General features: G+C 39.9%; 1 protein-coding gene across 2 annotated transcripts; it reads right to left on the bottom strand.

Moving 5' to 3' along the window:
- Positions 1–452: 452 nt before the first annotated feature.
- Positions 453–12,232, bottom strand: ccnq (cyclin Q). Of its 2 annotated transcripts, XM_070968560.1 has the most exons (6): positions 12,179–12,227; positions 11,820–12,017; positions 8,487–8,670; positions 5,686–5,818; positions 5,164–5,382; positions 453–1,573 (listed from the first exon to the last, which is right to left on the bottom strand). In XM_070968560.1, the coding sequence occupies exons 2-6, from the start codon at positions 11,965–11,967 to the stop codon at positions 1,484–1,486; spliced, it is 774 nt and encodes a 257-aa protein (XP_070824661.1). In that variant the 5' UTR covers positions 11,968–12,017; positions 12,179–12,227; the 3' UTR covers positions 453–1,483. The 2 variants fall into 2 exon arrangements, with proteins under 2 accessions (XP_070824661.1, XP_070824660.1); XM_070968559.1 differs by having other exon boundaries at positions 11,820–12,232.
- Between the last annotated feature and the right edge of the window lie 3,268 nt (positions 12,233–15,500).

Here is a 15,500-nt window from a genome sequence, read left to right as displayed (position 1 = left end):
AGAGCCAACGCACCGCTCTGGGATGGAGTAATATACCGTAAACATCTGTAAACTTTTTCTTTTTCACTCTGTCTCCATTATTTCATCTCTAATATCATTACTCCAAGCAAGAATTATACTGTACTTTGCAGTGAATCATTGGGAGCAAGAAAGTAACATCAATTAAAGGACAGATGGTGAATTTGGTGATTACCAGAAAAATGGCCTCTCCAGGTGGTTTATGCTCACAGTTATGCTGTGTTTTATCTATGAAATTTCTTTCATAAAAAGAGCTCACAAGTAAGAGTGAATTATTATTTTAAATAAATAAATAAATAAAAGCTCAATTATTTCCCAAAACAGCTGGGCACTCTCATGTTTAACAAAAGTTATTCAAACGGGAGGAAACAATGTATTTAGGGTAGCAGGACAGTGCACGTGGGACTGAAGAAAAGGAACTGGAATGCATTTGTCCATGAAAAGGAACATGGTGCAATGTGTTTTGATTTGTTTTAATAGGTTTTGGACATCAATGGAGCTCTATGGCACAGAGGAAGAAGACATATCAGGTTTTGATACACAGAGTAAACTTGTAAGTATTGTAAGTACATGGAAAAAAATTACAAACCATCTTTTAACTAATTCATGAGAAGATCTCTGGAAATGGCAGTATTGCAAAACAAACAACAGTTAATACACTGAGGGCCACTTAAGCCACCACTATAATCACCATGATATATCAACACTTGTTATGAAGAGGTCATAAAGCCAATTAATGCAATCACATAGGATTACTTTATACAGTAATAAACAATAATTACAATGCCACGATGAGCTCTCCATCTTAAAACCTTAGGATGTATACTGATATCTGGTACAGAAAATAAATGTTTTCTTGTTCCATGCAGACTTATGCAGCGAGGTGGTCTGGGTTCTAATGAGACAATCAAGACTTAACCTCAATTACATGTTTATTACCAGTATTACCCTAATGCAGAAACATGTTAGGGTAATGCCATAATAAGTATCACTGTAGTCATTGCTCATGCATTTTTTCCTATTTGTTGGAATTATTGATTGAATTATTTATAACTAGATGATGAACTTTCCCATCCCATCAAATACATACACTGGTATTTGTTGTTGAAACACGTTACACGTGGAGTGTGAAAAGATTTCAGGTGCTAAGGTGTGGGATGTGTTTCAGAGACCTGGTGCTAATGATGGATTCCAGAGCTCATAAGTATTCTGCAGTACTGACGAATCAACGACTAGAAAGAAAAATGTCTCCCCAGGGTGGCAGGAGTCGGTAGTGCAGGTGTGTTTATGTCACAGCTCACAGACTAACTGGGGCAATACAAGCTGTTCCTCTCTGTCATACACACACCTGAACCCTGACACTTACAAGCAGAAAGCAATATATGCACAGGCACACATATTCACATCGTGCGCACACGCACAACTCTTGTGTGTCTTCCACATGCGGGTCTTGTAGGTGTGTCCTTCAGATACACTTGGCCTCCATGTCATAGAGTTGAAGAAGGTCAGAGATCACTGCGTCAATGTCTGCTTTGGTCACATCCTCACACAGCACCTACACACACAAACACGAGCACACAGCACAGTCGTCAGCTCCACACCTGGCCTCAATAAGCAGTGGACATCAAAGGTCCACACAATATTCCAAACGACCTAGATTTTATTGCCTTGAGGACTGAAGCAGAAAACTGTAACAAATCCTGACTTTTCCAATTTGCATTTGGATATAGTGACTTAAAAAAAAACAAAGTGCTAACAAAAGAGACCGAATTTGCAAAACTGACAAAAGAAATTCAATCAAATAACACTTAACACTTATAAGAGGTACGTCTGCTTTGAAGACTAGCTAGAGCTGGATGGTCAGGTGGTAATGTCACTTTGGCTTAAGTGCACAATGTTACAAAGCCAGAGGGTTGCTGCTGGCATGACCATAAAAGCAGGGGACACCTGTATAAGACTGCAGCTCTTTGTGTCCGTCACTTCATAAAAGTAGCCTTATTGACCAATGTTTATACTGCACACGCATTCAATTTCACTTGTGTAAATGTGAGATAGAATGCCAACAGGATGGAGGTTCGGTAGCAAACGAACACAGAATTCAAAGAGCTTGACGATGACTCATTCTAACCTTCAGCATCAACTGACTAGAGTGATATCTCTTCGTAAACTCTAGAAGGCACTGTTGCACTTTCAAAATCACCCAACTCTCTTCACAATACTATCTACAATGCTACTATGAACTACAATCATCTTTTGAAAACTCGCTCTCTACAAAGCACTGTGACTGTGTAGAGGGACTACTCTGATCAAGGTCACCAATAACTGCTTTCTACAGGCTCATATTCCTTTCTAATGTGTGAGGTCCCCCAGGGCTCCGTTCTGAGTCCCCTCTTATTTACTATATACATGATACCCATGGAGCAAATCTCTCCTCTAGTCTAGTTATGTAATAACAATAAAAACACAGGTAACCTAGGTCTTATTTTAGACTCGGAGTTTAGCAAGATTTCCATATCTTTTGTGCTACTACATAAATACTGTGTAAGTATGAAAACTCTCAATTCATTGAGAAATGCAAAAAGCACGTATTCAGAAACTAGTTTAAACAAGCTTTTAGGATTTCTGTAAGGTTGTGATGTCACGACTATACACTCACCACCCTCAGCCATGTGCCCAGCACAGCTGTGGTTACATAAAACACCAGAAGAGCTGATGGAGACAGAAGGTGGGCAGTGCCTTCTCAGGCCTGTGAGGGCTGACAAATCAGAGTAGACTGGGCCTTAAAGAGTCATGCACTAAAAAGAGTTTTTTTATATGTTGTTTTTCAGTGCTTTCAGTAGGACACATGAAATTGTATTGGAATGGAGGAAGAAACCCACATCTAAAAAACTGGGCAAACCCAAACTGCATGCCTAGATACCACTAGGGGTAAATGAAAAAACTGATTTTTGTAAACCATCCCTTGAGGCTTCAACATTGGCCTGCAAATTCTATTTTTGGCCACTCGGTGGCAATAGAAACAAGCTCTAAACATGACATTGACATATTACCATCTTTCAAGTCAATATTAACTTGTTGGCACAGTGTCCTATTTACACATCAAGCAGACATGGAACAACAATAGCACTTTAGCAACATAGTATGAGTAATTGCACCTGACGAACGTAAGTCCAATACTGACTTTCTTTTAGCTTCATTTTGCTCTCTGCTGACTCCTAAGGGATATATCTGGCTCTTTAGCTCCTAAATTCACCACTACTATTCACCACTAAAGCAGCAAGTTGCCAACTTTGCCCTGACAGGTAATGTACAGTTATCAGAGCTTTTTCACTGAAAACAGCAGCAGCAGTCTGCAGCTACCAAAAACATCTGTAATGAGGGCAGACACAGGTTATAATTCTTTGTGGGTTCGTCTCCATGAGCAACACCCTTCACATTACAGAGTCTTCTGATCCATTGCTATGCAGTACAATGATTGCTTACTGGACTATGTCCCACCCAAAGTTTTTCTTTCAATATGGATTCTGCATTTCATGGAGTACGTTTTAAAAAAAAACAATGGTGTTTCAAAATTAGACAAAACTACTTGGCAACAATAATATTTTTCAAGCAACTTTTATATAAAACAAGCCCACAGTCACTCAGCAGAAGTAGCCATGATTTCTATGCTGGCAGTGTTCACTTGCTAATTAACCCTTTAAATTACATATATCCATTAAACCACTCACTTTGTGCCACTTCACAGTGGCACCATGCTAAGCAAGGTAGTCCACATCTCTTCCCAACAACATTTTACAGCTCCTCTTGGGGGATCCCATGGTGCTCCCAAGCCAAATGCGATATATAATGTTTCCCATTTGTTTTGGGTTTACTGTGGACTGTTTGCTGTGTTTAAAGTGGTTCAACTTTTTCAACTTGCCACCTCGGCTTGTGTGGCTATTGCAACTACAGAAACTACAATGAGGGAGACAATACATGAACTGATTTTACTGTATCTGAGTTTCCTGAATGATACAGCTCTTCAACAGCAGCAAAATCATCATCACAGTCTGATTATCTGGTAAAGGACAATAAACAACATAAATTATACTCATAGCAAAACCTGCTATTTGTTGTCAAACTGCTAACCATTTCCTCTATTTTAAGATAATCAGAATGGTATGGAGGGAGCTGGTAGCTCCATGGTGGAGCTGTACCCTGCTGCTGCAGATTCTAAATGCAAGAACATCTCTGTCTGAAAGCACCTTTACTCTTCAACTGACAGTTTAACCGCTTTCAGCCTCTACACATCAGCTGACACTCCAACTAATGAACAGGGCACACCTCAACGATCACTTCACTTCAGTCATTCACAGTTCCGCTGTCATTTCTGTACAGCTTAAATGACTGATTAACTGCCTCCATCTTTTACTCTTCAACTGACAGTTCAACTGCCATAAGTGCTTACTCATCAAATTACATTTTAACCAAGTGAATTTTGGAATTACAATCATGAGGCCAGAGACATGAATCAAACTGAATGGTAATGTTGCTCCGTGCCTGCTGGATGAGTCATGTGTTTGCAATCGTTTGCCATAACTTTATATTGGCAGTAGTATTTTTCATGGCAACAGTATTCTTATACTCTTGTCGAGGCAGATGGCCGCCCACCCAGAGCCTGGTTCTGCCTGAGGTTTCTGCCTGTTAAAAGCAAGTTTTTCCTCGCCACTGTCGCCAAGTGATTGCTCATGGGGGAATTGTTGGGTCTCTGAAGATAAAAGAGCTCGGCCTTTACCAGCTGTGTAAGGAAAGTGTCCTGAGACAACTTCTGTTGTGATTTGGTGCTATACAAATAAAATTGGGGGGGGGGGGGGGGTATATAATGTTCATATATATTGTTGATCTGTATTTTTTAATCTGTATCCTTTTTTATTGTCCTTTTGATCTTTCTATTTCTCTCTTTTAATCTTTGCTGTCTGTTACAATTTCATTTCCCCGGTGTGGGATTAATAACGTTTTATCTTATTTTTACATAAAGTGGCATTATGCCCCATTCTATACCCAGATTAATAAATGTACACACATACATAGCCTCCTCTGCTGGTCTGCTTTTTGTTCAGTCACCTCTCTTCAGTGTCTAATTAACACTTTGCAGCAAACACACACCTGCCACCACTCTCTCTCCCCAACAGGTAGCTCCACTCCATAGCTGTTCAGAGCCAGGTACAGTATTGCTATGGCGATGTGTTGGGGTATGTGGCGGATGCACATGGCCCCATGGTAACAGTCTCTAAGCAACGCCCAAGAAGTCTCAGCAACGGGGGTTCGAGACCAGGCATGGCGGTTCACGAGCGACCTCACAGACAACAGGTAGTGAAGTAAATACTGGAGGGGAAGAGACAGAAAGAAAAACACAATCCAATCATGCACATCATGTATTCTATAAATGAGACAAACACCACTTCAATCTGTTTTGATTTAGGCAACAAATAAATGTGAGCAAAGATGACCAGCCAATCACAGACCCAGTTCACAATCACTTCAACCCAGATGATACAACAGCTGTACATACAAACACATTGGGACAACTATGACAACATCAGACAGTAACAGCGACAGACAAGGAGATTCAACTGTAATTAGGGGGGACAGGTTTACGTGCACAAACACACAAATGCACACATCTACCTTGTGAGGGTGTTCAAAGGAGACGTGGAAGTTGAGCTGTCGGAGGATGAGGAGCTCACACTGCACCACACTGTCCCTCAGGTCCCAGAACTCCTTGTCACATTCTAGAGGAGCGCTGCCACTGTTGAAATACCTACGAGGGAGGAACGGAAGGAGAGGGAAGGTGAAGAGAAGAAGACAAAAAAAAATTGACTCTTTTCAAAACAACCTGCTGTAAAACTCTCAATTAACCATTCCCAGTTTTCTGAGCCACTTGATGATGATCTGCATTTAACTGTACTGTCGTGTCTGAAAACTCATACTGTCGTTTATTTATCGGCCACTTTGACCAGTTAAGTTCAACTCTTGCAGAAACATTCGATGACAGATACACCATGTGTACCAAACACATGCAAAGTTGTCTCATTTTACCAAGAGGTGTAAAGTAGAGTGGCACACTTTAAAGTATTTTCATTACTCACCTAACAGTCGAAAACTCAAAGACATTCAAATTACAATTCTATGAACAAGACAAGCAGCCAATCCACAAAATGAAAAATCATTTCAATGACTAATCGATTATCAATATTGTTGCTCATCTATGTTCGGCTCATGGATTAATCACCTAATCATTTCAGTTGTAGTGTAAAGCAAGGTCATGTTCCAAGTAGAGTTGGGCGGTATCCAAATTTTGATACCGTCAAACTTTCCCCACATTTTCCGGGGGTATACAGTATTACCGTGACTAATTAAAAATCACTTTGCAGGGCAGCCTGACATGTGCACAGTTCAGATGGTCAATGCTCACGCGTAGAAGCACCAGTCCTAACTTGTAGCATACCAGAATGACGGGGAAAAGCATCTACCAAGCATTGGCACCCAAACGAAACATAATTCATACCCCACGAAATATGTGCAATATGTGTAATTATATGTGCATGTAATGAAAGCACGAAACTAGCGCACGTCAAAGGTACCGCACCTGCTGATTTCACCACTTCACGCAGACCACAAAAGCCCGGTATCATATGAAAGCAGACAGTCTGATGATCACGAAGATGTCTGCCTCCTCACTGTGCGACGAAAACTCTGTGAGCTAGCAGCCGAAGAGTAGCAGAAAAAAAACTTTGCTAAATCATAAAGTATGTTTTATCTTTGCTGTTTTTGGGGTCAAAAGTTATATTCCAGCCCGAAAAAACGCTGCTAATGTCTCCTCCTATGACTCTGTGATAGTTTGAGATCAATCACGAAGGTCCTGGTTGTTTACATAAAGAGGAGGGGGTTTCTAGTGGAGGGAGCGCTCTTCATGTGATAACCTATCTCTGGGGTTGATTCCTTCTGGATCGTCATTGGTGTTTCTATGGTGAATGTGGGCGGGTCGCTGAGCTATTGAACGGCGTAACCACGCAGTTAGTTTCACCGCTCCCTCTCATGAATGAGCAGAGCGCTCACAGAGGACTCTGCTGAGCAGCCCGAAGTGTTATTTTACTGTTTAATAGCAAGCAGAGAAAAGGCAGAAAAACTGTTTTCAACAGAGGAGTTTCTCCGTGTGCTTGGACGAAATAACGGTACTCTGCCCATATGAGCGCCTGGACATACCTGAGTTAAAACATCTGTAAAACTGCTCAGCTTCATTTTGTAGCATGTACTCTTGCACAGTCACCTTTTTCTGAAGCAAAAATTCAACCAGATACATTGAACAGAGTGGACTTCATTTTTGTTATGATGATGCTACAATTATGTTAGACCCCTATAGACCTATATGCGCAGCATTTGTTTTTAATGACGGTAATGAAACTGATACCGTTGCTATTTTTAGATACCGCGGGATACCTTATTACCGCCCAATCCTAGTTCCAAGTGACTATCTGCTGATAAAGACTGAGATACATTCAAAAGCTGCAGAAGACGCTGGTAAGAGACTGATTGACGGCTGTTTCAAGTATCAAATACAATCAAGCTCAACTTTTAAGCTAACATAGAGGAGAAAAAGTGCAAGGTTTGAACAGCTTGAACACAGCCCCATGAAACCTGATTTCAAACAATTAGTTACAAAAAATTATAATTCAATAAGTAATAATATTCTGATCATCAATTTTTGGTGAAGTGATTTTGAAGATTCACTTTTCCGAGCTTCCCAAATGTGATCATTTGGTGCTTTTGTCTGAGTGAATATACAATATGTGGGTACAAGTACGTCACCTTGGCCACTGGGAAACTGTGGTGGATATTTTTCCCTATTGTTTGATATTCTGTACACCTAATGATTCATCTAATAACTGAGGAAATAGGTTGATCAATAAAGATATATTCACTCAGTATCATGTAAAGTCAAAAATGGAATTAATGTGGAAGCACCTTGTCTTAAGTTTATCATTCAGCTAAAATGCCAAAAAAATCTAAATAAAAAGTTTACTTACGCTTTCTTTTGTCCTCTATGATAGCAAACAGATTTTATCTGGGTTTTGGACTAATGATTGGACAAAACTGGTAATGTGAATACATCAATTACAGCTTTGGAAATTCATTTGCAGTGATTTTTTTTTAGCTCTGTGATGAAAATCAATGATTGCCAGACTGAAAAGTCAAAACAAAACCCTTCAGTTATCCAGTAACATTCAGCATCTAAGAGCTGTCTATGCTCACATGTGAGAGCTTTATATCTGCCATCTTTCTTATGACTTCAATGATGTCAAATTGTTTACTTTAAAACAGTTTGTTGAGACTACATGAAGTATTTTTGCTTTCAACAGTATGGCATAAACATGGCTATAGAGCAGTGTATTCTGTAGGGAATATCCACTCCTGACCTGGCATATTACCTGTGGCTTACGTTGATGATGTCACGAGTCCTGATGTGCTGCTCCTCCACTTTTCCAGCGAGGTACACACAGCTCATGGCCACCAAGTAGGGTTCATATGCTCTCGTGTTGACACGTTCAAAGAAACGGTGGTACAATACACACGCCGTGGCCACAGGCACTGAACGCATACCAAGCTTCACTCCTGTGTAAGGAAGAGCAAACACACTTCCAAATCAAATCTAGCGTTTCATAATCTTTCAGATTCATTCATACATAATGCCGTCGACTGTGATCTATTACAGATCTATACATTTATTGAATAAGTGTGAGTCTGATAATCACACAGAGTTGCCGTATCATTTTAATTACCATTTTAATCTGCGAAAAAAATCTGGGCAGCAATTCAGAGTTCTGGACCCAGACTGGCTTGATTATAGCTCAGAATGTCTTACATGCTTGATATCAACACAATCTTCTTCCACCAAAATGCACAAAAGTAAACAATCAACTGTGTATAACGGAGCCTTTGGTCAATCAGTGTGAAATAGACAAAACAACCAGCTGCATCCAACAAAACATTTGACTATATCCAGAGAGAGAGTAGATAAGTTTTTTGTTTTTTTTTGCTCCTCCAGGTAGAGAAAGATGGCGGAAAGCAGGCCAAAGACACACAGGTGTTCACAATAGCCATTACATTCTTCCACCACAACAGTGGGAAGAAAAGGAGATGTGGACAGCTGACTGTGAGAGCTAAATGGACTTCACTGAATGATCACTGCTCCAAACATTTCCAGACACTCACACAAGAATCACAGAGTCAACTGCTGATCCACACAATGACAGCAAAAACACCACCAGTAATGCTACTGGTCCTTGAATGATCTGATGAGAGCATTCCTCTGCTAGAAGCAGACCATGTCATAGACCCAGAGGAGACCGGGTCCTGACTCCAGTCCAGCCTGTTGCTGCTGGAGAGAACTGAGAGAGGTAAAGAAAGACGACACAGTGTTCACTGAAGGACATAAATACACACTGAAGCCAGTGTTTCCCAAACATTTCCATGAGGTTGGCATTACAGATGTGAGAGTGCACACCTACAGTCAGTGTTTAGACATTAGCTGATCTGTTAGTCTCTGTAGTCCAGTACAGGATTCAGGATTCCTTTATTGATCCCCGAGGGGAAATTGTTTTTGTAGCAGTGCTCCATACAAGATAGAATTATAGAATTAGAATGAAATTAGAAAAGAAAGAAAGAGAAGAAATATATATATAAAAGCAATATAAAGAACGTGAAGCTATACAGAACCTGAAATGAAATACTGACTGTGGACTTCAAGTGTAAACTCTCCTCTTAAATTTGTGGGTATTGGGGCACCCCTATAGCTCAGTTGGTGAGGCTGTCAGTCCTCTGCAGTGGCTGCAGGTTCGACTCCCACCTGCGGCTCATTTGCTGCGTGTCGTTCCCTCTCTGCCCCCTTTCCTGTCGTACCTTCAGCTGTCTCTCTATCATAAAGGCTGAAAAGCCCAAAAAATAATTAAAATAAAAACAGAACAAAACAAAATTGTATTTTCAGATACATCAACAGAACCATGTAGTAATTACAGCCATTTGACAGACCGAGTTTCAGAGGACCACAAGTTATTGGACAAGTTCCTATAAACCTAAATAAAATGGTCACATTTAGTACTTGGTTGCAGATTCTTTGAATTTGATGATTGAATAATGAATACCCTCATGCTAAAGCTGAAAGTCTCCACTTTAACCATTGTAACTCAACCTCACACCTGTAGGCTGACCAAACACCTAAAGAGAGAAAATAGCTGGCTTGAGATAATGTAAAATGAAATGATAATTCAAGAAACGTGATGCTGTTCCAACAAGTACATCGAAACATTCTCTTTAAGCTGCACGCAACAACATCTTCATGTACACGTAAAACTGATTCGTTATTGTTTCCATCCAGTTAAAGCTGGGTACATTTTCAGCTCATTAAATTGCCCTGTTTACTGAGAGATATTCTAGTTTCAGGTGTTTACATTTCTTTACACATGAGGCTGATGGATGAGACAAAGATATCACACCAGTGATTCTAACTTTATTCTTTGAACATTCAAAGCGTCCCCTAAGGAGCAGTGTACATGTGCTTCTTTCAGAGAAGCCTGGAATCACCAGTATATCTTTCTTTCATTTCTGTATCATCCACTTTTATGCTACTGATCTTATCACCCATCACTGATGATCTAATGTGAACAAATGATGTGTTCAATGACTGAATGAACCAAGAAACAGCCTCACTATATACAAGCTAACCATGTTATCTGGTTCAGTGAGCTATCATTCATTGTGATCAGGTGTACTGATACAGTCAAAACTAAGTGATGCTCACTTTAACAACAAATCTAATAACCCAATATAAACTTTGTATGTGCCAATAACTGCAGTGAATTTAAGGTAATTGTACGCCAACTGACATCTGGTTTTGGTAGCTTGTGATGAGTTGCTCACATTAGTGCAACTGCAATTCGACTCTAACAAGCTGATATTTTACAATAAACATGAACTAAGTGGTTTCATGAGATGTCAGCTAATGTGTTAAAATGTCAAAAATTCATTTAATCAACTCACCAGTAAGTGTGCTTGGGACAAACTGAAGATGAATGGGGTTCAGTGCTGAGCAGTCTGTTGCTCCATGATATGTTACTTCAGCAACCACTCCAACACATGTCTGAGGGAGTGCTGCAACTCTCTTTTTAACAGCACTGGGGTAGAGGCAAAAGCTAGAAGTGCTGCTTGGTGGATCAGATGGGTGGTGAATTTAACTGAACACTTAAAGAGTTAAGAAAACTGCGCATACAAATGATGTGTACTCTATAAGACAGAGAGGAACATTTCAGGGCACTAGCTGATGAGGATTTCCAAATTTCTAGCAGCACACCATGTATCTCACTATTATAGAAGTCAATTTTCAGCTAGACAAGAAATAAAAAAACGCAAAATCAGACATGACAAAAAACAACAAAGAACAAACAAACAAACAAACAAAAAACACTTCATTGGTCAAATTTACGAGATGGTATGTCAAAATTATAAGAGAAGTCCAAATGCTGACCTACTCCTGCTTAAGTCAAAACTGACATAAGCCATAAGTCAAAATTGTAAGATAGCAAGTCAGGATTTCAGAGTTACTATCTCATAATTCTGACAAAGCAACTCCCAATTTCACCATAACTGCGTTTATCATCGTGCATAGCTTTACATCTTTGTTTTTTCGGCCAGAAATGGGCTCTCACAGTACATTCTTTATCCTGAGTAGACGAACTGTTAGCACCGCTCCGCGAATTAGCTTTTACCTGTCTCCACAATGAAGCGACAGACGCGAAAATGTGTCTTTATGTCTCGAGCGGGGTCAGACTCTGCATCCCGGCTGGAGTCTCTCCTGTCCGTCCCCCATAGCGGTCCGTCTTTATCCGCAGGTACATGAAAGGACGGAGCCTCCATGGCTCATGGACCATCAGAGGAGTCGTCACGACAGTATAGTGCAAAAAGGACTGACAAGAAGGCAACTAGTTACTGATATGACTCTGAGCCTGAGTTTAATTTATACCTAATGTAACCTAAAACACCCGAGGCTGCAAAGTTATGCTACGACATATGGTTGGTGTATGTTCCTATAGACTAAAAGAATACTCAAGTTCGCTGAACTTCGTACCTTCTGTCCACTTTGTTGTTAGCATAGCGCAAGTTCTTCTTCTTAAGTTGTTTTATGGCGTTTGGCAAACAACTGTTAGGTGCATTACCGCCACCTTCTGGACTGGAGTGTGGAGCAGGATAGCTTGTAATTCTACATCACATCCTAATAATAACCCCTGTGCTCTGTAAAAACCCAAATTTAGCCCTGTACCCAACATCTCCTGAATTCCTCCTTAATAGCTCAGTCATACTTGTTGATTTCTTTGGAGTGCTGTTTTGAGTGTTTGTCTCTGTTGTTGGTACCTTGGACAATGTAAGAATACATGCTCCACTGTTTCCTGTAATCCACAGTATTCACAGTTCCCTGTAGCATGTTTGTTTATGATGTATAGTGTACTGTTGAGGCCAGTATGACCTAATCTCATCCTGGATATTATGTCTTCTTTTCTGCTCCTATGACTTTCTTTCATTTCTCCAACTTTCTTTTGAATACTATAGAGGTGTCTACCCTTACTCCCTCTATCCCATCATTTCTGCCATTTATTATTTATTTTTGATATGACTATACATTTAATCTCAGACTTACTGTATTTTACAACCATAAAAGACTGAAAAAAGAGGTTTTTGATTGATAAACTTACATTTATGAATGAAAAACTTAGATTTAATTAGATTTATAACATTGATTTTTTTCATTGTCATCTTTCTTTTTTACAAAAACACGAAAAATAACATGCATGAAACAATACAAAATTTGCATGTTTGTCACAGATAAACCTTGCTACATCCTTCCATAGTTTCGTAGTGAGATCACAGTGCCAGAAAAGATGTGGCACAGTTTCAGGGTGAGCTGAACAAAATGAACAATTGGTATCAATATCAGCTCTAAACTTTTTCATTAAATACTTTGTAGGGTAATTTTTGTGCAGAATTTTAAAAGAAATCTCTCTAATTTTGTTGGTAATCAAATACTTGTGTGGCAACAACCAAACTTTTGACCAAGGTATATTTTTGTGGAGAGAATTCCAATAAATAATAACATATGGCTTTGGAGTAAACTTGCTCTGAAACAATGAACGAATGACACGATTATTATTTGTATGAGAGGATGAGAAGCAAATTTTTTCACAAGGGGTTTTAACAGGGTTTGTAACCGACACATCATGAGCAGTAACACCTCTACACAAACAAACAGAGCCATCTGGAACAGATCCTACAACCTGAATAAATTCTTTAAGCAACACAGGAAAGTTATATTTATGAAAGAATTCCTCATGACTCATTAAGTGACCTTCAGGAGTTAGCAGCTGCTGGAGAAATGTTGAGATTATAATGGGCGTGTATTGCACAGAATATTCGTGTCAGAGTGGGTGATGTCATCAGTCAGAGTGGGAGAGAGCCGAAAAAAAAACAGATTTTTTCCACACTCCTCCCAGCCACAATTTATGCCCTACATGCATGATTTTTTCCAAGTTTGTAGACAAATTTGTTCTGTCTCTCACAATGTGCTCGAAAAATCTGAGAGACATACAGAATTTGAATTAGCAGCCTCTAAGTGCGGCCATGTCTGTCTCTGCTCCTCATTGACACCAATACAAAGATTTTCTGAGAGAAGCAGAACGGACCCCTGTTTTAAACTCGCAAGTGTCTGCGAAATATTGACTTTAGAAACACCGAAATCACACCGAATCATTCAGGAAGTCTTTACCGCGATGACGGTCTGTGTTTTTTTCTGATAGGAGCTACCGTTCTCTCAGTATTAGCCTAAATGTGAGACCAGTGCAGAGGCAGAAAATTGCTTTTTCTCTGTCTTAATGCGTGTGTGTCTGCTGCGCTGAGAGCTGGCGTGAAGCCCAACTGATTCGAAACGCTTTACGTCGTGAGAGAATCTTCCGACCCAGATTAGATGTCCTGTCATTTCATCAAACGGTAGAATTTATCTCGATGACATTCTCCGGCCATACATCACCAACCTCACACACCGCGGGCGTGCGCTCACATCACAGAAAATTTTACGCATAGCGCTAGGTTTTTCTTTTTGCAAACAGTAGTTTTTTGTACAATATTGAGGATGCAGAGCACTTCAGAAACAGTGTGTAGAGCTGTGAGGAAACTGATCCTTGCACTGAAACGCCTGTTACCAATGATGGTAGTGACTGTTGACTGATGTAGAAATCATATATTCTTTTATTTTAAATTATGATATACATTCTGCTGCGACCTCAGAGTGGGTTCTGTAGCTTAATTAGCTGTCATTTTGCAGGGCTTCCAAATGTAATAGGATGCACAGATGGGACACAAATTCCTGTTACTGCGCCTGCAGAAAACAAAAGGGACTATGTGAATAGAAAACCCTTTCAGAGCATCAATGTCCAGGTTTATGACTTACCGTCTTAAAAATTATGTACATGAAAATGTATACATTACAATACACTGTAACTCATGTCATTCTCTGCACTGTGAAGATCATATGTGATGCAGCCTACATCATTACGAATGTAGAAGCCAAGTGGCCTCGCTCTGTACATGACTCCTAGATCTACTGGGAGTGTAGTCTGAGCAGTGTTGGGGCTAGTTATTCAAAAAAGTAATATATTACATATTACCTATTACTCTCAAAAATAGTAATGCCTTACATTACTTTATTACTCCCTGGAGAAAGTAACTAGTTATATTACTAGTTACATTACTAGTTACATTTTTTTTCTTAATTACTCTATAATTACTCTCCCCCTGCTATCGGTATTTTGCTGATTATCTTTCGAAAAGACAACGATTCGACGGTGGAAAGAGGTAACATTTCTTCTACTATGTACGAGGCAACAAGATTATTTATCTCGGATTTTGATGTTGGTAGTACTTTATGTTCAAATGAAAGTTTTTGCTGCTTGCGGGGCTGCTCGTTCATGTCACTCCATCGCTTCGCAACAAGCTCAAAATAATGACTGAATCTCCACCTGTCGAAACTAGCTTTCTGCTGCTGGGAACCTCCCTCTGAAAAAGAGCTTGCCGTTGTTGACACTTCCATTTTTTCCAATCTGTCTTTGCGGGTGCCGCTCTGCTGCCGGCTGCCGGGTGTCGACCAATCGGTGATGGTAAATGATACCTCATGCCAAACCCAGACCAATCACTGTTCCATTCACGCCCCCTCCCCTTCCCTTCTGTTCTCTGTGTTGTGTGCGTTGTGTGTGATGAAGGTGCTACTGGCAAATGTAACGCAAGTAACTAGCTCGGGAAAACTGTAATAATATTACCATTTTCAAACAAGTAATGCCTTACACTACTAGTTACTGAAAAAAGTAATGTTATTATTACCCAACACTGAGTCTGAGCAACAGATT

This window comes from Chaetodon trifascialis, chromosome 8, assembly GCF_039877785.1.
Source record: "Chaetodon trifascialis isolate fChaTrf1 chromosome 8, fChaTrf1.hap1, whole genome shotgun sequence".
Taxonomy (NCBI): domain Eukaryota; kingdom Metazoa; phylum Chordata; class Actinopteri; order Chaetodontiformes; family Chaetodontidae; genus Chaetodon; species Chaetodon trifascialis.
The sequence above is the reverse complement of the archived record's forward strand: the minus strand, read 5'-3'. Positions and strand labels throughout refer to the sequence as shown.

Bases quoted from the DNA above. Each gene is read 5' to 3' on its own strand.
- ccnq (XM_070968559.1), bottom strand. From the start codon at position 11,967: ATGGAGGCTCCGTCCTTTCATGTACCTGCGGATAAAGACGGACCGCTA. The intron at 5,819-8,486 runs GTAATATGCCAG...CCTCCCTCGTAG, and splicing joins ATCATCAACGTAAGCCACAG to GTATTTCAACAGTGGCAGCG. The intron at 5,383-5,685 runs GTAGATGTGTGC...CTTCCCCTCCAG, and splicing joins CCTTTGAACACCCTCACAAG to TATTTACTTCACTACCTGTT.